The 23,881-nt window shown below is 34.8% G+C and overlaps 1 protein-coding gene and 3 pseudogenes across 7 annotated transcripts; 3 read left to right on the top strand and 1 right to left on the bottom strand.

The window, feature by feature from the left end:
* Positions 1–1,600: 1,600 nt before the first annotated feature.
* LOC126715982 (UPF0481 protein At3g47200-like) lies at positions 1,601–5,224 on the bottom strand. 7 transcript variants are annotated; one of them, XM_050416890.1, is made up of 5 exons: positions 4,934–5,224; positions 4,611–4,700; positions 3,501–4,161; positions 3,106–3,331; positions 1,601–1,850 (listed from the first exon to the last, which is right to left on the bottom strand). In XM_050416890.1, exons 3-5 carry the CDS (start codon positions 4,035–4,037, stop codon positions 1,846–1,848), a joined length of 768 nt encoding a protein of 255 aa, XP_050272847.1. In that variant the 5' UTR covers positions 4,038–4,161; positions 4,611–4,700; positions 4,934–5,224; the 3' UTR covers positions 1,601–1,845. The 7 variants fall into 7 exon arrangements, with proteins under 7 accessions (XP_050272847.1, XP_050272845.1, XP_050272846.1 ...); XM_050416888.1 differs by having other exon boundaries at positions 3,501–4,146; XM_050416889.1 differs by having other exon boundaries at positions 3,501–4,103.
* Positions 5,225–8,602: 3,378 nt separating this feature from the next.
* Positions 8,603–9,706, top strand: LOC126715990 (protein DMP3-like; annotated as a pseudogene).
* A 2,773-nt stretch (positions 9,707–12,479) lies between these two features.
* Positions 12,480–13,632, top strand: LOC126715988 (protein DMP3-like; annotated as a pseudogene).
* A 3,405-nt stretch (positions 13,633–17,037) lies between these two features.
* LOC126705705 (probable sodium/metabolite cotransporter BASS1, chloroplastic) lies at positions 17,038–21,185 on the top strand (annotated as a pseudogene).
* The last annotated feature ends 2,696 nt before the right edge of the window (positions 21,186–23,881 follow it).

Here is a 23,881-nt window from a genome sequence, read left to right as displayed (position 1 = left end):
TGTTTATTGCGGGGGATAGAACCCCACACTAACGGTTACAAGTGGAACTGGGTATCACTAGGCTACAAGGCCCAGTGGTCAACAATCTTGCTATTTATAAGGCAGTAATAACTAATAATGTATGTCATCATATAAGTAATTCATATAAATTTTACCTAATTAGACAAATTTAATATTTTTTTTTTAGAAACAGACAAATCTAATATTTATATATACACACAGATACAAGTAGAAATAAATGTTGAGGCGTTGCCATTTGTGATTTGCATATTTGGAGTTGGAGGTTCGAATGCTTGACAAGTAGCAGCTACTTGTCAAGCACTGGAACCTCCAAATACGGCAAGTGGCAAAGTATATATATTATCATATTAGCATCACTCTTGAAAAATTTTGCTACTTGTCAATGTCAAGTACGGGAAGCTCCAAATATGCCAAATGGTACATTGCTAGACTCTCAATTCTACTTAATTTATATGAGTGATGGTAGAGATACTAAAATTTTTACTATATTAAACTTACAAACCGATGACGTGTTACTAGTCATTAAAAGGTAATTCATATATTTATTTAATTATTTTTTGAAGTGACATCGATCACAGTGCTTGCTTGACATGCTTTCCTCTTTATATCTATCCACCAAAAGATTTGTTTCATCCACCAAAAGATTTGTTTCAACCCATTTATCAAGTAGAATGGCATTTTCATTCTCAATCCTTCTTAACCTCTTTTGGAATATTTTAGCTTGATTTTGCCAATTCTCTAAAAATATATAAACTCATTCCATACCAAAAAATTAATATTTGGCCTGCACGCATAATTAATAAACTCCATACACATGAACTAAGTGTCAATTAGTTGAGTTTTATAACTCAACTAATTGACACTTTCTAGTGTTTCAAATGTAAACATCTGGCGTTTAAACCTCCGCTCCTCTTATAACTATCCAATTATCAAAAAAGAAGAGAAAAAAAAAAAAAAAAAAAAAAAAAAAAAAAAACCCTATGTTTATGACATTTACATTAAACCCTAACTCATAAAGGGATATAAACTTATTCCATACTAAAAAAAAATCAATATTTGGCCTGCACGCATAATTAATAAACCCCATACACATGAACTAAGATGCATCAAGCCCAAAAACCAATAACTAATCACAAAGTTGGGGAAAGGCTGTTGAAGAATACCTAAGATAATGTTTCTTCTTAGATTATTTGAAGAATTAATGTTGCTAATAACATTAGGAATAGAATTTTGTGTTGAAATTGGAGAGTGGTCGTGTCTTAGTAAGCATAAAAAACTTAAGAAAAAAGAAAAAACATAGGAAAAAGAAACTAAAAAAATGTACACCCCTTTATATTTTTTATTTTTTCCCAAATAATATCGTGCTTCTTAAATTTTCATATATTTTAGTAAAACTATTTAGACATGATGTTGCTTAAATATTTTTCAACAAGGGTTGGAATTGCTAAAAATAGTTGTCTGATTAAAAATATTTTGTTATTAAAAAAAAAAAAAGGCAAATCGAAAAAAAAATAAATAAATACTGTCATGACGGTTGTAAAAATCTGAGAAAAAGATATCATTTCAAAGGAGACTTGAATAAAATTAAAAGCTACTATATATAAAATTTCGAATGAATTATCTGTGCAGCATTGGCAGTTATGAAGTTTATATGGAGACCTTATTCATTACATTCTGATCATAATCTTAAAAGAAAACCATATTCATGAAACTTGTTTACAACTCAAGCATTATTATCAACAAAATCCAGTAAGTTCCAATCAATTCAATAGGACAGTTCCTGCTAAATGGCTCCATTGGTTTCAACCATCACTGCCACTCTGTTCATCCTGCAAACAGAATGAGAATGTAAAAGAAACTGAATTAAGATCTGTACAGTTAAGATTTTGGTTAGTGGCATAACCGCACATGTGAATAACTAGCAAAGCTAAGCTAATGTATAATGAAACAGGTTAGTAGACGACCAAGTCACATCTTTAATTGCTTCAAAACATAAACAATGTTAGACAGTTAGACATCTTTCATGAAATTGATACATCAAACCACTAAGAATACCTGAGCAAAAATGCAAGAAAGTATGAAGCTTTAAAAAAAAATAATGTCCCTATACACTACCCATCATTGAGTCAACAATCAGCAAATCGGTACAGATTTACAGGCATGAGAGGCCACATTTCAGAATGTATAGATTGATTCATTCCTCACAGTGTCACAAATTGAACTAGAAGTCTAGAACACATTTTCAGATCATTATAAAGCAAATCATCAAATGGCTATACAAAATGGCTATACCAAACTTTCAAATCATTATAAAGATGTTTTTGCTTCCACTAATTAAAGGGGAGCAGGAGCGGGAGCAGGAGCGAGAGAGGGACAGCAAGAGGTACAGGGACATGGGGTGGGAGAGGAAGAGGATTTATGAGCTGTGAAATCTGCTTTATCTACAATCTGGACGAGGGATAAACTGACGGAGAAACTGGATGATGGCAACGCTTAATATCATCCAACCTAAGTAGCCAATGTTGCTGAGAACAAGGATAAACAGAACTCTGAACCACTTTGACCGATAAAAACGATTGACAGCTTCAATTTTCTCAGTTATGCAGCAGTCATCTATGTCAAACTCAAGGTGTTTACTGAGACTATTAAGAAGATTCACCACTTCCTCATTGCCACCCTTCACTTGTTTGATAATCCCAGCCTCACGAAGAATATCGATATCTTCTATCGTGTCCACTAAGCTATCCAAGAGAATTGCAAGACAGGAAAAACATGGAGCTGGATATCTGTCGCTCTGTTCATAAGCTATCAAGTTCCTCAACAAAGGGCCAGTACTATCATCGATGAATAGAGTGGGAATCTTCAACTTTCCACTTTTAAACTCCATACCAAGAGGGTTACCAGATTTTTTGCGGAAACGAACACCAGCATGTTTTAGTGATGTGGCATTATGTACCCAACCCTTGCCAGGAAGTTTATCATATTTTTTCCATTCTTTAACCCCTTTTACTGGTGAGGGTTGTTTTTTGTGATCCCTAGAAATGAAAGTAGAATGAAACAAAGCCAAAAGATGTGGATACTTGCCTTTTGTTTCAAGTATATCTGTTTTCAATTTGTCCTTCCCAGGTCTCAACGGTTCAAAAAATTGGAGAGCAAGCATGTTCAGAGTAGCTTCTCGCTCGATGATAGTAAGCTCAAATATTTTCTGCAGCACGAACATAGGAAGCTGGTTCTCAAGCATAAGCAAATCATGAGCAATTGTTGGCAACATCCAACGCGTTTCAAAAATGGGCTCCTCCATATCTTTTCCCTTAAAAGAGAGAAGAAAAAAAATCAATTCATATAGTATAACTTCGCATGGGTCTATTGAGTTCTAAAAGATAATAAAACAGACAAACCATATCTAAACATAGCTGATTATCAAAATAAAGAATAAAAAAAAATCTAAACATAGCTTGATGCTGCATTCCTAAAATTACCTGGTAACTCTGCAAGAGCTCTACAATGAAGCAGCCGTCGAGGGTCATCATCTTGACAAAATCATGACTATTTATATTCTCAAAATCCTCCAAATAGCATTCTCTGGTTTTTCCCTCCAATTCTTTCATGGCATTTTCAAGACTTTGTTCACCAGTAAGCCCTCTTATTTTCTGTAAGAGGCGATTGTAAAACCGCAACTTTTGAGCTTCCATGAATCTCAACCCTGGTTCATCATGATGAAATGGACCAATGGAAACAACCTTGGGGTTGTAAGCTCTTTCGTCAACTTCACGAACATGTGCAGGAACCTTGAATATTAAACATTTAAGAGGCTCTTTGGCCACTGCATTAGTAGGAGTTTCTCCTTCGCTATCTTGCACACTTGCTTCAGTTATACTTTCACTTCCTTCTTGACTGGATGCAATTGACAGCCCTTCAATAATGGTTCCTTCTTGACTGGATGGACTTGACAGCCCATCAATAATGGTTTCTTCAACAATATCCTGTACCGCTCGTTCCATATCTTTTAACAGCATTTTTGCCTTTTGGTGCTTATTGAGTACAAAAATGCGGCAACTTGCACAGTAGCTGTCCTCTGTACTCTTTTGATGAATAAGAGATCTTATAAACACAAATCCAAACACCCTATAGCAACAAACACTAGAATTCAAATAGAAAATATGAACACTAAGCAAAAATATTACTAATCGTATGTGAAAGGCTAATTAAGATCTTTTGCAGTCTAATCTCTACATGCTTAATTTTTTTTTTTTTTTTTTTTTTTTTTTTTGACAAAACGATAGAAATATATTTCTTATTTTTAAGTGGTTAATCTTTTTCCTAGTTTTGGCCCCCAAAATTTTAATTCGGTCCCATCCCTTTATCAACAGTATTGAATCTATTGATACAATTACAAAACCGTATAGGGCTCAACAGTATAGGGTTCAATTTTCTGAAATAATGCTACAATTACAAAACCGTACATACTTTCGTCCAACAAAATCTGTAAGAAGAGAGACTATAGAAGAAATAAAAGATGTGAATGCATGCATTACTATTTTTGTGTGTACTCTAATAAGTATTACTGTTTACTAAATATATATACCTACCTGAAGAATGGCTGAAGTCAAATGGATTAAGGAGCTTCCCTCTGGATAGACCACCAAATGTTGTTAATTCTTGAAGGCAATTTCTCTACACTAGAAGAGTGGAATAATTGTTGAAGGGAAGAAAAGTTTGAGAATCAATGGAATGGCGGATGATTTGCAATGCCATGAAAAAACCCAAAACAAATCATTGAAAGTACCATGAAAAAAGATGCACAAACAAATCAAACAAAACCCACAAACAAATCAAATGAAACCGAAACAAACCCACAAATAAAAAAATCAAATAAAACCAATACAAAAACCTGAAGTTGAGAGAAACAAACCTGAAATTGCCGAGACAGTGAGGGCAGGGGTTGTGGTGAGTTGCGGCTAGGAAGAGAGACACGGAGAGAAGTGGGTATAGTGGGGTTGGGGTTGGGTTTGTGATTGTGTGTTTGAATGGGTCGGTGGTGGCCGGTGGAGTGGAGATGGAGAAGGGAAATGGATCGAGAGCGAGAGTTTTTTTCAATTTAGAGTTTTTTTCAATTTAGGTTTGTGGGTATTGAGCTTTGTTTAGACGCTGACGTGAGGTTGAGAGCTTCTTCTTTCTTCTTTCTTTCTTTCTTTTTTTTTTTTTTTTTTTTTTGAGAAGGCGGGAAGCTTTTTTTGAAAGGTCTGTGAGTATTGGGTTTTGTTTAGTGGTCATTCTACCGTATCCCCTCAAAAAAAGAGGGGGTATGGTATCCCCTAAATTTGAACCCTTCATTTAGTATTATTTTAATCTTGATCGTTGATGTAATTTCAATGCGTTTTGGTTACCGGCTAAACAAGTTTTATATATAAACCAAAAATTAAAACATTTATCAAACTTTTCTCCTCTCACGTTTGCTTCTCTACCTTTGCTTTGTTTCAGTTTGCCTTTCTAAACAAAACCCTCAAATCACAGCTAAAACCATACAAGAACAAAACAACCGCACACCCACAACCTCAAACCAGCGGCGCTTCTTCTCATCCAATCCAACTCGTTGACATTGCTCTCTAATTTCGTCTCTTCCAATCCATCCTCAAATTGGCAGTGCACTTATATCCAATCCAACTCGGCGGCGCTTCAACTCTTCCCGTACGACTCAACGGCGCTTCTTTTCTGCCATTCTAAATCAGCGGAACCATCCACTATCTTCAGGTTCTCTCTTTACATATGATTAACGCTGATTTGGGTTTATATTATTTCTCTAAACTTTGTGGGTTTATGCAATTATTGTTTTGTTTGAGTTTCGATTCTTATATATTTGACAAATTAATCTTTACACTAAAGGGCTCGATAGTCCACCATTGATTGCCTGGATCACTACTGCCATGCGAAACGAAATTGTAATAAGGTTGCCAATGCTTTGGTAAAGAAATCTTGGGTTGGGCTAGAACTTCAGGTTTGGGTTGAAGACTTACCTGGGGACATTATCCCCCTTGTTCTATTTGATGTTCATAGTTTTCTTATGTTTTAATAAAAGCATCGGTCTGTCTCACAGACTGATTTCTAAAAAAAAAAATAATAATAATAATCTTTAGTAGCTGATTTTGTCCAATTTTAAGTTTTTTCTTTAAATGCAAGTATCTTCTTCTCAAACCAAAAAAAAAAAAAAAAAAAAAAAACATTTTGATGTTTCTAATTAATGGAGATATTTATAATTTGAACTTCCCCTCCCGTTAAAATATTATCTAACCAATTTGGTTAAACTCTCCAACACTTGTGTAAAAAAGCGAGTTGCAAGTTGTGAAAATTTTCGTAATTTTTTTGTGATATCTCTCTGGCGATTTACATTTGATATTCACGAATGAACACTCTTTTTAAAGGAAATTGAAATATCTACACTCAGACCAACATTCACTTTGATAGGACCATCGAATTTATGGGTCAAACTTGGCTAGATATTGCATTTTGCTATAAAACTTCTAGATTTGGCTTAATTTGACTATTATAACCAGTTGTTTTTCCGACTCAAATTTGATTTTTCTCGATTTTCTTGTCTATTCGAAGAAAAAATATATTATTTTAGGTAGAGAGTGTAAAAGGGGTAGTGACACCGACAAACCAAATTAGAGTCCTATCCAAGCATTAAATAGAGATCAAATGAAATCTTAAACGTACAGTTTAATCTCGTTTTATATGGAATTATGATTAACAAAACTGAGGGAAACACTAATATTTGGCTTACCGGGTTGGATTTGGCAGGGGAAGAAGGTTTATGTATCATACATTAATACATACACCTGTTATATATCAGCAATATTTAAAGATTTTGTGTTGTTTAGATACTTCAAGTAAGCATTGAGCCAAAAAATAAAATATAATTACGAAACTGTATATAGTATATACATGCCAGTGCCATCCAGCTTTAATTAAGAATACCCGAATCCTAGTACCACAAACTAAAACTTTTCAAGCTCATCTAGATTTAAGAATGACTTAACTTGAGAGAAGTGATAATCTTTCGTATAGTATAATACCTTTTTTTTTAAACCGTATAGTATATTACTTTATTCCTCCAGCCCCAAGAAAAAACAAATTTTATATATCCATACGAATATAATGGAGCCTGCAACTTTGGAATCGTTTACCAATTTTTTTTAAAAAAAAAGAAAAAGAAAAAAAAAAGTGAAAGCCCGATTATATTATTCTGACATGTTGATGAATAAAAAATTATCACTTCGAAAAAGAATTCTGGGCTTCCCCAAAGTTTTGTATTAGTTGTGATTTGTGTATACACTACGGTTGTGTTTGGTTCGTGTAAAAGCATTTTCGGAAAATATTCCATTTTCTGGAAATGCTATTTTCCGGAAAGGAAAATGTTTTCATATGTTTGGTTGCATTTCAAAAAATTTTCCGAAAAATATTTTCTGGTGTTTGGAAAAGAAGAAGGAAAAGACAAACCTAGAAAAACAATGACAAAACCCAGAAAAAAAAAAAATCATCAACGATTGATGCTCTACTGGCTAGTTCGACGAGGGGCGAGATCGCGATCGACTGGGTTCGACGGCGCGGTGCTTCGCGATCGGCGTGAAGGCGAGATCGCAATCGATGGCGCGATCTCGCGAAGCACCGCGTCGATCGACGTTTCGCGAGATCACGATCGGCGCGGTGCTTCTCGAGATCGCGATCTCGGATCGTGATCGACGGCGCGGTCGTCGAACTGGAGCTCGCGAGATCGACTGGTGCGTGCGATTGGCGCGGACTGGAGCTCAAGGTTCGCTGGCGATCGTCGGACTGGACTGGAGCTCGCCTTCCTCTCGCGTGCTCGCTCTCTCTCTCTCTCTCTCTCTCTGGAATTCATTTGAAGTGAAAAAGGAACGAAAATTCATTTCCATAATCAAAGCCTTTTTTTTTTTTATCAACAGAAATCAATTTCTGGAAAATTCTATTTTCCGGACCAACCAAACACCCGCATTTCCGGAAAAGTATTTCCGGAAGTGATTTTCACCCAAAACAAACACACCCTACACCTTTTTTTGACGGAGAATACATTACACCTTTATTAATTGTATGGGTTGAAAAAGAGAATATCCAAACCAATTATGTTGCAACTCCTCTCTCACACACACATATATACTAGCCTTTGAGCACATTTTCCAATCACGAAAAAAATCTAAGAGCGTAATGAGAGTATTATGTGTGGTGAAATAATTTTTCAGAGGCTAGTCATGATTAACAATTATCTTCTAGCTTGTCATATATTTTCTCTTTCTACTTTTATTTCTTTTATTAAATAGATATTTTTCTCAAAAAGAATAAGAGATTTTCTCAAATTATCATATTATCCGAACAAAAAAAAAAAAAAAAATCCCTCTTTTTAGATGTGGAAAATGAGATTGAATTAATAATTAATGACTGCATATTTATGAATACCTTAAATAAACCATCGCCACTCATTCTTGATAACGTGAATATTCCAAGTTTCCAACCCTTCCCTACCAAATCCATCAAACTCAAAATCTATCTATATTTGTGTCCCCAAGAACCCCACAACCATTTCTAGCTACTCCCCTTCTCCAAAACTCTCAAAAAAAATTCCTTAATTCACCTTCTCTCATCACACACCAAACTACATCTAGATCGATATTGATCAAGAAGTCACATCATCAGCACCACCACCACACCATCATCAGCTATAAGGAAAAAAAAGGTTTGTAACAATTGTGACAATCTCATCAAATTGAAAATCTCATATCATCATTGCCACCAAAATAACCATTATCTATTTTGAAACCCAAAATGGCTACACCTACAATTAGATCAAGAACTACCGTGCCCACCAAGGAACCATCAATAAAGGCCACCGCGGCCGCCACCCCCAATGTTGACCAAGACGCCCTAAACCCCCCACTACAACGCCAACCATCTAAACAACAACGAGCAACACAAAGCCTAACAAGCACGGTAGCCAACCTACTCCCCACGGGGACCCTTCTAGCATTTCAACTTCTCATGCCAGTCTTCACACAAAATGGATCATGTGACTCCGCCACACGCGCCATGACGCTCGTCCTCCTCGCCCTCCTCGCCCTCTCATGCTTCCTCGCTTCCTTCACTGACAGTGTCAAGGCCTCGGATGGACAAGTCTACTATGGCCTTGCCACCTCCAAAGGGTTGTGGCTGTTTGATTGTCCAGCCTTACTTTTAAAGCCTCGGCAGCAGCTGATGTAAATAAGAAAAGAGAGTTTCGTGATTGGCTTCATGCTGTTTATCTGTATTGGTGTTTGGTGCTGTGGCTTTGAGAGATAAGAATGTTGTGCAATGCTTTTACCCAACGCCTGGGAAGGAGACTCAAGAGGTTCTAAACATTGTTCCAATTGGTATTGGGATCATTTGCAGCTTGTTGTTTACAGTAATTCCCACCACAAGGCATGGCATTGGTTACCCTGTTACACCTGGCAAATAATTCTTCATTTTTTTTCTATAATTATTTTTATTTTCTTGACCATTTTAATTTTGTATACTTGCTTTAGTTGGAAGAAAGTGTAAGAGATACGATTACTTTGTTTCATTAACAACAATAATTATTAGTTCAACTAATTGAATTTTGTATTCTTGTCCTTGTTTTATATATATTTGTCATTCATAAGTTTGGCTGACTTTGAGTTACTTTGTTTATGGTCAACTAGGAACGTGGGGGAAAAGAAATCATTAAATTGCATTTTGCCTGTAACAAATAAAAAATCAGCCAACTGTTCCACAAGGAAATTATCAATCAAAATAATGAGATGATACACCTCCAAATTAATCGGGTCAAATGTTGTCTACAACACACATTTCCATTTTTTAAAATGATAAATTAATTAGTTCCCACTAGCCGGTTCAATTTATTATTTAATGAGCCACTTGTTAATTTTTTACTAGTGAAATCTTTCTTAATGCATTTCTTGCTACAATTAACAATGTTTAAAGATATAGCATTAAAATAGTTTTTTTGTGATTGGAGTAACAGCACTTTCATTTGAATTCACTTCTGACATCACTTTTATTATGCACCAATTACATCAGACTATATCAGTAAGCGTGAAGAAAATAAAATTGATGTCCTCAAAACTTCTTGAAATATTTTTGTTTGAATCATTGGAAGAAGCTGAAGACTAATAAGAGGGATGCATTATCAAGCAGTGCAAGAAAGGGGTCATTCTTATCCAACCCCACATGAAGAAGCAGTTTCTGTAGCTTCAATGGCAACAGAATCTAGTGACAAAGAATCTCAAGGCACAAGCTTTGGCAGTACTACTGATTCCCAATACAATCCTAGTGATGTAGAAACCGATAGTACAAGCTCTAGTGGTACTGATGATTCAAACAACAACGTGGCACATAGCGTCTGGTTAGTGATGCCTTTTGGCTCACTAATGCCCAGCCTTAGTACCTTCATGAAGGTCATGACTTAATTGTTGCAGCCACACCTAGGGGTTTGTGTGGTTGTATCCTTTGATGATATCCTCATCTACAGTAAAGCCTGAGAGAACATTTGCATACTGCATTTGACAAAAATGTTAGTTTGAACTTTGAAGTGCTGAGAAAACAAATATTCTATGCTAATTTGTAGAAGTGTATACTTGCAACCAATAGGGTAGGCTTCATGGGCTATGTGATCTATGATTTATGGATTCATATGGATAAGGCCAAAACTATCCTTAAATGGCTTAAACCACATAGTGTGCAGGAAGTAAGGAGCTTTCATGGTTTAGCTATTTTCTATGGAAGATTTATCAAAGGCTTAGTACTATAACATCAACCCTGATTGATTGTTTTAAAAGAGATTATTCTGAATGGACTGATGTAGCTAGCAAGAGTTTCAAGGACCTAAAACAAGCCTTGACTATAGCTCCCATATTGGTTGTTCCACGTTTTGAAAAGGTCTGTGAGTTTGACTGTGATGCAAGTGGAGTTGGCATAAGGTGACTGTTAATGTTAGGTCAGGATAGTATATCTCTAGCCTATTTCTATGAGAAGTTGAATGGTCTTATGGCTCGAATATTGGACCTATGACCTAGAGTTTAATGTGCAAGCCATTAAGCACGGGGAATATTATTTAGCCTACAAATGAGTTTTTATTTTTTATTTTTTTTAATACAGATCCCTAGGCCTTGAAATTTGAATGGTTGCTTTCTTGCAACAATTCAAATTTTCAATTAGGCACAATGTTAGGGTGCATACTAAAGTTGTAGAACATAATGGTGTGCCTTTTAAATTTAATGCATTCACAAGTGGTAGGATTTGATTTCTTTAAGAACAGCTATAGGCATATAACAAATATTGGAAGATCTTGCAAATATTGATTGAATGACATAAACTGCTTCTCTTGAGCTACTTGTATAAATGATCTTGAACAGTGACCTGTTATAATAGACTCATTTGATAGTAATTCACCATCTAAATTCTAACGCACCTTGTCTGATATTATTAGATGGTATCCCTTTTCTCAAATGTAAAAGGAATTTTGTATAGAAAAAGAAAAAAAAGTCAAATTTATATGCTATAGATATCCTATCATAAAAGATTTAGGAATGCTCTTATGCATACCTGCCAATAAACATAATTATTTCTATCAAAATGCAGCGGAACGGATTGAGATTGGCCACGATTCATCAACAATGAGGTCAAGGATCTCACTCAAGAATTTTAATCTTAACTAAGTGAATTTAACTTTGATACCAATTGAAAGAATCGGTTTAGACTCCAAAACAGTTATGCAGTGGATCAATTCACCAATTAATTCAATCATGTGATCTCAATTAAAAACAATGGAGCAATGAAACTAGTAAGTCACCAAAGCTATAAAGCATGTAAGGAAGGAAATAAACAAAGTTAAAAACCAATAAAAAAACACATATCCAAAAGAATGACCACTACAACTTAAACTAAAGAAATCCACTATATGGAAAGAAGTTTACAATCTAGTAAATCATTTATGCCCAAACTCTAGTGACTTGCTATAGCTCTAGAATCTCGAATCTCTAAACCTTACGATACATGGACGCTTTCATAAATGATGTATCCAAATTCATAACTAGAATTTTTGTTTGATTCCAAAATTTTCTTGAATGTATATATTTTTTAAAACAATGACGCATTGGACTCTGTGATTTTATTCTCGATCAGCTTGAAACCAGCAACTCCCTCTTGTGAATTTAACTGTGAATTCATGGGTTTTTTGAAAATTTAGGTTATACACCTGGTGGGATATTAGAGGATGGATATTCCCTTTTTCAAATGTAAAAGGAATTTTGTAAATAAATAAATAAAAAGCAAAATTTATATACATGTACATCATTATCATATTACTTATCACAAAACGTCACGCTGACATTACTTATCACAAAAAGCCACCTTTCAAGTCACGAAAGTAACCACTCTTCTAATTCCTTAACGCCAAATAGCCTTTCTCATTTCATCACATCTCACATTTCTCTTCCTCCACCTTCATCATTCACCAAAAACTCTCATTTCACTTCTACAATCCACCTTGCCACCACCACAAAAATCACCACCTCTAGTCAAATTTTCCAAAAATTTAGTACACAAAGCTTTAACTTTTGTAAGGATCAATCTTCATTCGTGGCAAACTCCTCTTGGCGGAAAACACTTGTTATCGCATCAAGATCCAACCTTCAATCTTAAATACCCACTTTATCATTCAGCCTCGCCCATTTTTTCCAAAACCCAAAAAATGTCTAATCTTAGGCCAAGATCCACACCCACCACAAAGCCACCGTCCACACCCAAAACCCCCAACACAACCACCAATACAGATCCTGATGACACCCCAAAGCCCCAACTCCAACGCCAACAATCTCTCTCACAAAGAGCAATCTCCCAAACCTTATCAACCACAGCCACCTTAGCCAACCTTTTACCCACAGGAACCCTCATGGCTTTCTAACTCCTCATACCAGTGTTCACACAAAACGGCACATGTGACTCAGCCACATGCCCCATGACACTCGTCCTCTTAGTCATCCTAGCTCTCTCTTGCTTGTTTCACAGACACAATCAAGGCCTCAGATGGACAAGTCTACCATGGCCTTGCCACTTTCAAAGGGCTTTGGCTGTTTGACTATCCCGGCACTGAAACTCAAGGCTTGCCTGATCTGAGTAAGTACAGTATAAAGTTCATTGATGTGGCTCATGCTGCGTTAACTGTGCTTGTGTTTGGTGCTGTGGCTCTGAGAGATAGGAATGTTGTGAGGTGCTTTTATCCAACGCCAGGACATGAGGCTCAGGAGGTTTTGGACATTGTGCCTGTTGGTGTTGGCCTAATTTGCAGCATGTTGTTTGTGGTTTTCCCAACTAGAAGGCATGGCATTGGGTACCCCGTCACACCGGGCAAATAAATTGATCATTTGTTGCTTGCTTTTTTTGTTTGATGGGTCATGGGTGTCATTATTTTTCATGATCTCCCTTCCCTTTGTTATTTTGCTTTAACTTTTTTTTCTTTTTCTTTTTTGGATTGAAAGATTGTAAGTTTGAATTGGGAGCATAATAAATTAGAAGAAATTTCAGTCATTTTATTTTTATTTTATGAAATCTGCCTCTGTATTGTCCATAGTCATAGTCTCCGAATTGTCCATTTGTGGTTGAAAAAAAATATTGATTAAAAAAAACAAAAACAAAACAAAAGAAGAGAGAGAAAAAATTCAGTGTAACTTGTCTTGCTATGGGCCCGCCTAAGGCATGCTCTGTCCTTCTCTATTGACTTTGTTTTATATAACATAACCACCGCACGTCTTGTGAATTGTGGGGAACAAAATTCGAGGTTGAAGTTTTTAAAAATGAGTTATATATATATATATATATATTTTTTTTTTTTTAAAATTATTCTAAAGTAGAATTTTTATTATATATATATAAAAAACTTTATTATATATATATATATATTTTTTAATAATAGATAAAATATATATGATACATTAAAAATAAGTGTAAATATAATAGGTAACCAACTAAAATGAGGTAGATATTCATATATCATTGTTATAAAAAAAAAAAAAAAAAAGATATTCATATGTCATTTTACATTAAAAATAAGTGTGTATCTGTCTTGTAGGGGTAAAGTTCCCAAATCAAACAATGGGTCTTGGGCCCCATACAGAGTCCAGCCCCGTCCGAGGAGAAAGTGGGGCGCCAAAAAGACTTCCAGCCCACCTCTTATGAGCCCAAACTTATTTAAAAGGTGGTGCCAAGAGGAATGTCTCCTCGGACGTGCCAAATATGGACCAAAGATGCATCCTACTAGCAATAAGGAATCACTCCAACGAATATTGGTAGCAAGGACGAGCCTCACAAGCCCGGGAAAAGGAAGAGAGTATAGGATGTCAAGGGAGAGATTACAGCTGCCGCATTAAATGCAGGGAAGCTACTTTTCTGGCCACATTAATGTGGAGAGGACAGGCGAACAGTGTTACCTTGGCCACTACAACTCACAGAAAGGTAGAGGAGATGTCCGATGGGACGGACACTCAAGTGAAGGTCTAGATGATCAACAAGTGTAAAGTTCTGATGACCTCAAAGAGGCTATATAAGAGAAGGGAATCCCCATGAAGAAGGGATCGACAAAAAAAGAGGAAGAAAGAACAGAAGAGAGAGAGAAAGACTATAGCCTTTGATCAGGAACAGAAGTGCACCCACACGTCTCCTCGGACCGAGCATCCAGTGGACATGAAGGAGATATTCTTACGTTTAATCGTTGCATGGCCCAAAATTAACTAACACTCACTTCGTTAGGGCCTAGTTCTATAACCCGCTCTCTACAAATTCATTGTCTAGGGCTCTTTAGGCCAGAATCACCGACCTGCTGGGCCTGGGCCCCAAAAATTGACCCTACAAGTATCATAGAATGACTATTTTATCTTATCAAAATTATTAATTTTAGAGAATATATTTCACAACATTTTCATAATATTTTTACAACAAATTTTAATTAACAGATTATTACAGGTTTTTAATTTAAATCTGCTATTAGAATTATTTTTTTGCCTACTAATAATAACAAATAACAATTTATCATATAGAATTTGTTGTAAAAATGTTATAATCATAACATTTTTTTTTAAAAAAAAATTTAGTCCATTTCAATTAAAATGGTTTGAACATATTGTACCTATTAAGCCCCTTATCAAATTGATATATATAGCATAGTTATCAAAAGTGTACCAATCCGATAGTTGTACTCGGCCCAACTCAAGGCGTCAGAGTTGATTTCATTGAGTGACAAGTGGAACAAAGACCTGCCCAAACTCAACCCATAGACACTCATACATATATCAATTCTTTTTCAAGATCCAAATGTTAAATTTATGAAGCCAATGGAGTTACAATCCGATGGCACCCTCTCTTCTTTTTCTCTCCTTTGTCGTGGGTTTGATCATGGAGTCATGCTTCTCACCCCACCCCCAAAGAAGTGTAATTTATATAACATATATAAGTTGAGTTTTACACGTGGGCTTATGGGTCTTTGTGCTTAATTTGTTTTTGATTAATTGTTCAAATTTCCAATTTATTTTTCGTAAAAATAAATTCACCAGAGAAATTATTTACTCCCACCTTTTTTGTTGTAAGTAAATATTATGAAACATGACATCTTATTTTCCCATCATCTTCTCTTCTCTTTCATTCATTTACTTTCTCTTCCCCTATATTTTACCAATCAAATTAAACTCTACGTTTCTTTCAATTTTTTTTTTTTTTTCTTTCTCCCCTCCATTTCGTCAAAATATTTTAACTCAAATTTTGAAATAAATAATGTTTTTAAAAAAAAAAATTTCAAAATTTATTAAGTCATAAATTATGATTTAAGCAACATCACATCATCATTTTGTCTTATTTATATAATTTTTATTAGGGTTTTATTAACGTATATTTTAGAACATTCATTAATAAAATATTTTTAAAAACTTTTTATGAAAAAAATAAAAAAAATAAACTAAAATTTTTAACAATTTTTTTAATCTTTTATAAATAAATTCATAAAATTAATGACTAATATATACTCTAACAGGGTAAGGAGTAAACATTAACCAAATCCATTTTATTATCAACTAATTACAACATTTCATAGTACGCAGTATCATTTTGCATTACATTGCATGGACTTCTGTCCGTTCTTTGGAATATTGTAATTGTTACTATAAGCCTTTGTTAATCTGAACAGTTTCAGGAAATTAATTAAATGGGAATACGTTATTGAATTGAATATTTAATTGGGAGATAAGTCAGCCAACATATTTTCTGCATATAGTTCCATAAATACTAATGCCTAAACTCTTTTGCTTGTTTTCCTTAAGGCTGCATTTGCATTTAAGGAAATATGTCTAGTGATACAAAATTTTCCACTACTGCTGACATGTTATGATTGTTGCTTAATAACAGTGATATTAGTGGTGGAGAGTCATGTGAAACTGGTGTCACACCAATCCCAACTTGCCACCTTAACAAGTTGTAAAAATATTTGTCCCCAGGATTTACTCATTTAAAAAAGTTAAAAAGGACTTGAAGAATAGTTACTAGTATAAATTGCTTGATATGAATTTTAACAGTATATGATGTGTTTGAGCTATGAGGATTTGCTCTGACAAAAACACTTGTGATGTTATAGATTTGGAATAAAATCTTATACCAAAAAATTTCAAATCCATATATTAGTAAAGCTTAAATCCATCCGTGAATTTCATCAACAGAAAAATTTGTCATTTAAACTAAAAATCAAAATGCAAATCGATCACTTCAAATGCCTCCATCTAAATGAAACCTTAGATCATTGCATAATCAGATTAAATTTTTTTTAAGTGCTCATATATTCTTATTGATGGCTTTCATTGATTTCTTAAGGAGTGTCAAGATTTTAATGAAGCACTAGCTTGATGTCTGTTCTTGAATATGATTTTCCAGTTTCTGAGTTTGTTGCTTTGACCTTTTGTTCAGATATTGTTCGGTTGTGTTGCTCAGTATACAATTATGCCAGCCTCTGCATTTGCTATTAGTAAAATCTTGGGGCTTTCACCTTCTCTTTCAGTTGGTTTAATATTGCTTGGTTGTTGCCCTGGAGGTACCGCCTCCAACGTGGTATGATTACCTTTATTTCCATTACATTGTTCTTTTTCTCAACTTATATACTGAAATTTGTATGCAAAGCTGTTTTACAGAGTCATTTATGCCCTAATTAGGAAGATGTGTTTTAACTACTTTCTAATGATCATTCTCTTTAGATTCTAGCACATTCCAAGAGGTAGAATTTGAGGCAGGAGAAACTTGATAGCCCTTATGGGACTTACTTCCCAGTTAGGAATGTTATGTAGCTAACCATAGATTCATTAAGAAAGTCAATGCAAATCCTTTACATCTCCAAGACTGGTCGTTCAGATAGAGATATAGAGGGCAAATGGTCATGAGATGAAAAGATATTGGCCAGTCTTTTTATATTGATTTTTTTTTTTTTTTTAAAAGGGCCTGCCATGGTTGTGGAATTAGCAATTTTCCACTATAAAAAACGTATTTACTGTTAGGCTGAGTACCTGCTGGTTGTCTGTTTCCTGTATTTTCTTTATGGAGTACTTTAAAGAGCATTGGGCCCTACAATGAAAGCCTGGGTCTCACAACTCTAGAACACTCACCAGATATAATAAAATTTAGGTCTTCAGGAGGTGAATTGTTAGCCAATAGCCCAATCAAATGGTTGAGAGTAGTATTAGCAAACGATTCGGCACAAAAGAGCCCTTGTCCATGCATATTATGGGCTTTAAGCTCTCCCTATCATTTAACAAAAGCTCCTGAGGCTTGATCATGCTCCAACTCATACAAGAATCACAAACTTCCATGATTACTATATTAACCCCACCTCATAATCTTATTCAACAAGAGTCTTCTGCATCTATATTAAGAGTACCAACCTGTTTTTTGTTATTTTTCATGGCTCATTTTCAAGTAGATATATTCTTTTACAAATGGGCTTTTAATAAAATTTAAACCATAGCATCAGGCATTGTGTTAGGGTCACCTTCAACTACTATAGAAGTATACAGATATCTGTATAATTATGAGTATAAAATCAAGCTGTTAGAGTTCTACAAGATTGTAAACTTTATCGTTGGGAATAACATTTGCCATTTGAAGAAGTTTACTGATGTTTGTACCCATGCTTTTAAGGTATGGACCACAATTTCAACTTTTAGCCCAACTAATGCTTGTTCCAAATGTTTGGGATCGTCTAGTCCTTTCTATGTCCTTAATTTCCTGTAGGTTTCCAATGTTAAGTTCAATGGATGGTGGGGAAATAATACTATATATTGTGACAAACACATGCATCACAAGGAAAATTGATGTTTATCGTTATCCCATTTGTTTACCGAGTATTAATGTCATAAAGCGGCAAAGCATTCCTGTGATAGAACTGATATTAATCTTAAAATTTTTTGAATTTATGAATACTTTTCTTCACAGTTCTAAACATAGGGTAGCAAAGCTTCTATTATGGATCTCAAATTATAGTGGGCTTACATGTATCTGACTTGATGGATACACGTCTCTGTCAATTCTTCTTGGGAGTGCATGTTTAGCTAGGTATCTTACAAATAGAAGCAGAGTGGAAACTAAAGATGTATTTTCAAGTGGCTTTTATATCTAAACAACTAAAATACTTTTTCCCCCTTTTGCTCAATCTTGAGCATATGTTATGTAGTGGAATATGATATCCTTTCCCACAGTTAGTTTATATTGTTTCTGAACTTCCTATATTTTGAGTATGATGTCGATCTGAAACATATCACTCCTTGCTGGTATCAAATATAGATTTCTTAAAGTCTATATTTGATAGGTAACATCTGGTCCAGGCAGGAAACTTAGGTAGAGTTGCCATACTTATTTGTCCGAATCCCAATTTAAATTGGAATTATGTTGAACAATTAACCTCTTTCTTTTAGAGAGCAAGATCTGACAATTTTCTCGAACAAGTAGAGTGGTGAGCTCAGTTTGATGCTTTGATAGCTTGCAATCATTGGGATGGTTATAATTGATACAAGTTCATTTTAAAAGACTTAAATCCACTACATTACTTGATTTTATTTTAGTAGTAGCCCCCCCCACCCCCCCCCCCCCCCCCCCCCCCGGCTTTCAAGATCTAGATACTTAGAAGCTTGACAAACTGATTGTAGTGTTGTTGAAGCCAAATGAATTGAGAATCCATTATAATTTGGTAATTCAGTTAAATGGATGGGGATTTTATTTCTAATTGATATGGAAAGTTAAATAAATTACGTCTAGAACGCAAGGTCTTCACTTTTATGAGATTCCAATTTACTTCTGTTTGTGTATTGTTTCAGGTGACCTTGATTGCTCGAGGGGATGTTCCATTGTCTATTATCGTGACAGCGTGCACTACTCTTGGAGCAGTGCTTCTGACTCCTTCTTGACAAAGATACTATCAGAAACTTTAGTTCCTGTAGATGCTATTAAACTTTCCATCAGCACCCTGCAGGTGAACTGAAATCTAAATAAGCTTCAATTATATAAAATCATGTATGGATGACATAGTGGTCTTTATTCATCCTGTCTAGGTGGTGGTTGCACCTATTCTGTTAGGTGCTTATATACAGAGTGCATTTCCTGCGGTTGTGAAAATTGTGACACCTTTCGCCCCACTTTTTGCTGTTTTGGCTTCATCATTACTCGCATGCAGGTTTTGGTTTTTTACACTTAACCAGTTGTCTTGAAAATACTTCGTTTTAGATGTGATCCCTCTGATGCATGTAACCATGCTTTTTCGGGGGGCAGTGTATTTTCAGAAAATATTGTTCTGCTCAATTCAATGGTTGGTGCATCATTGACATCTGATCTCTCTCCACTACGCCAAGCTCAAGCAATATTATCTGGTGAACTGGGGGTTGTAATGCTTGCTGTGGCATTATTACATTATGTTGGTTTCTTTGTGGGGTAAGTGTTACCCTTCATTTGGTGACTTTAATCTGTTAATGTACACTTCGTTCGTCAATATGATAGTGATGCATATATTTGTTTCAGTCAGTAACAAGTGCAGGTCTGATTAGTTTTTTTGAGCTTTGTGTGTGTGTGTTTTCTTGGCATAACATATGGTTTGCTTCATGTTCATGTTAACTATAGTTTCATTGAGTACAAAAATGTCTCAGGAAAAAACCCACTATTTAATGAATTTGAGTACTCCAATTTACTAAAACCAAATAGTCTAGACTTGCGATATATCCCTGTGAAGTGCAACATCATTGCAATAAAATGCAAAGTTTAATTAGATTCATGTTATATCTCTATCCTTTTCTTCATATGTGCATTTCTTATTTGCCATTAAATATATGATGCAAGATATAGATGGTGTTTTTGACTACCATAGAGGTTCATAAATTCGGCTAATATAGATAACTTAAAATTATTATTTATCATGTAAAATTTGTGTTAGTGTTAACCACCTTTGGTTGCTTCAATGGTGATAGCATACAATTGATGGGGCTTTTAACTGCAGGTATATATCGGCAGCTATTTGTGGGTTTAAAGAACCCCAACGGCAATCAATATCAATTGAGGTATATGCAATAGAATATCAAACCGGTTGCATTTAAAATTCTTGCTTTTGTTCCCTGCTCAAGATTTATAATTTTAAATGTCACAATATTTTCCTTGTGTTCTTTTATGGAACAATTTTTTAAACTTCATTTCAAGTCTTCAGTTTTTTTTTTTAAAGATCAGAATGGAATGTCTAAGTCTAATGAAAAAAATTGTAATTAAGCAATGCCTCCAGTGTATCTGTAATGGCAATAGCTTATGGTAATACCAATCAATAATTTTCATTGATTGACACTTCCTTGCAGGTTGGCATGCAAAATTCTTCCTTAGGTGTGGTTTTAGCAACCTCCCATTTTTCCTCGCCAATGGTTGTGGTACCTCCAGCTGTGTCTGCTGTGATAATGAATGTGATGGGTAGCAGTTTGGGTTTCCTTTGGAGATACAAGAACCCCTCAGATTCTGAAAGTAGTCCTAAAATTGATGATAAGTGACTATGAGACTCCTTTTGAGTGTACTCCATTGGAATTGTTAAAAGCTTAAGTTTACTCATCAATTAAAAGTGTGTATACAAGATGGCAAAACTTTGATACAATTCCTTAGATGTTTCCAATTAAGTTTAACTGTGTGGTTGTATTGACTTTTATGCCACACAAATAGTGTTATTTTTGCCAAGGACAATTAACCACATAGCTTGTTAGCAAAACACATGGTTAAATTTAATTAGGAAACTTAACATACAATCTTAAGGAGTTATATCTAAGTTTTTTCCAAAATTTTACCTTAATCCTCCCACAACTCAAAGTAGGAAGTGCTCCTTAAAATTTCAGCGGCTTATTATGAAACTAGGCTGTGGCCTGGATAAAAACATGGATGATACTGGGAGCCTCTTAGTGAATGCTAATTGCTAAGCCCATTTTTCTCATAAGGGCTAAACAATGAGAGCTCATAAATACCCAAAATGTCTCATTCCTTGGTTAAGGGATTAATTCCCCATTCATCAGAGGAAAAACAAGTGATTAATTCGTAAGGGTGTGTTTGGAATAGAGCGGAGGGAGACGATAGGAGAGTCGGGGGAAAAGTGACTAATGTACTAACATTACTATATATCGGTTTCCTTTCATTCTATGCTCTTTTTCTCTATCTCCATCCAAACATCTGGTAAAATTCCGTCTTTTTGAGGTGATCTTCTGAAGTCCATATTCTTGGCTAAGCATTTATCCAAGTTCAAGTTGGGAGGTCAGCCTGAAAGCAACTTGATGAATGGTCCACATATTTGTATAGGATTGTAGGGATTTATTTTTAAATCTCTACTATCACATGCCCTTTTCATGACTGGAACGAAACTTTCATGAGGCATCTTAATTTCCTAGCTGATTGTGTATTGTTATAGAGTGGGCTACAGAACATAATGATTAGATGATCTTACCAGTTTTTATTTATTTATTTATTTACTATTTATTTGTTAATGGTTTTTTTTTTCCCTCTTCAGCTTGATTTAGACCAAGCTAAGTTGGCTTGTGATCCTTCAAGACACTGGGTCAATTTTCAACCTTTTGCTTATGGTGATTGAAAATGATAGGCCATATTTTTTTGGGCAAGTGTAATATATGCAATAGGCATTCCAACTATAGGTAGAATTTCTGTAATTGCCATTGTAACAATCTTAATTTTCAATGGAATTAACTAGGCCCTATCAAAAAAGAAAAAAAAAAAGGGAATTAACTAGGTATCATTTGTCACTTTGGTTATCTTGTGTGCTCTTGAATGGGTTTGTTTTTATCAGTTTATAACAGCTTATTTAGTTATTGTGTAAAAGTACAATTATATTTTTAAAGTTCATTCCATTTTAAAATTTATATATATCAGGGGCATTCTTGAATTGCCCGACATGAATTCCTTGTGCATTGTCATTTTTCATATAGATTTTTTTGGGAAGCTGTCTTCATATAGATGAAGCCAATAAAATACGCCAATTTATACAAACTAAGTTATTATAGATTTTAGGAGGTGTCTTTCTCGTTGGCCCTATGATTATGGGGACATGAAAAACACATTTGAATTTCACGTGCGCGTTCTTTTCAATACCCTCAAAATCAAAACGGTTCATGGATATTAAATTCTCTCACAATTACCTCCCAAAAGCTAGAATTGCTGCAAAACATGACAAGGAATTTGTTTTTCTCACTAGGAAATGCATTGGACCTTCTAGTGTGCTTTGGAGCTTTCAATGACATAGAGAAATGTCAAAAAGGCGAACATTTACAAATATTTTTCACAACCTATTGGCAGAGAAGATATCTCATTAGACTGTTTTATGAAACATCTTTTTCACAATATGTGTGAGATCTACACAGTCTAATAAGATATCTCTCACAATTTGTGGAATTTACATATATTGTGAGAGAGATGTCTTGTAAGACCGTCTCATAAGATAATTTTTCCTGAAGAGGTAAATTATTAGTGATGCAATATCACATTTACATGATCTACTACTAACATCATTTTAATTTGATTTTAATTGACTCAATTAGTAAAGTTTGTAAAAAAATCTATCATATTTATAAAAAAAATTATAAAGTCTCTTATCATTGAATAAATGACCATGGTTGGAATTTTGCTTACACCAAAAACCAATTATTATCTTAACTTGATGATAAAACGTAATTATCAATTTAGAGTAAACATCAACTTATATATTAAAAATTAATTTTATTGTAATGTATACCAGTCACAACATCTCACCTTATTAATTTTAAAAGATTTTTTGTGCTCATTCCTCATGTACTAGACTTATTGTTATGGTAAATATACCCTTCTGTTTTGTTGTCTACCCTTTAAATTACATGGAAAAGGGTGGACTCAGAGGTGACTAGTGACTACGCCAAGTTTCCACATTGATACATCTATATGGGTTAAATTTGATTAGAAGACATCGAAAGCATTCTCAACCTATATTATTGATTTTTCCTGGACGGAATTCCCAATTAAGCTTACTCTCTTCCTCAACATACACGTATTAATATACAGACACACACTCACATGATCCTCTTCCAGTTGAGCAAGAATTCTTAGCACTGGGACAACTTGTCCTCCAACTTGTTCAGGTGCATTTCTCTCTGTCTCTCCTAACTCTCTATCATTTCCTTTCATAAGAACCATTGCATACTTACTGGCTCGATGAGAACCATGGCAAAAGGAACATGTAGGCATCAATAGGGAAAATGTTATATAA

This window comes from Quercus robur, chromosome 2, assembly GCF_932294415.1.
Source record: "Quercus robur chromosome 2, dhQueRobu3.1, whole genome shotgun sequence".
NCBI lineage: Eukaryota > Viridiplantae > Streptophyta > Magnoliopsida > Fagales > Fagaceae > Quercus > Quercus robur.
Note: the sequence above shows the minus strand (reverse complement) of the source record. Positions and strands in the feature narration are given on the sequence as shown.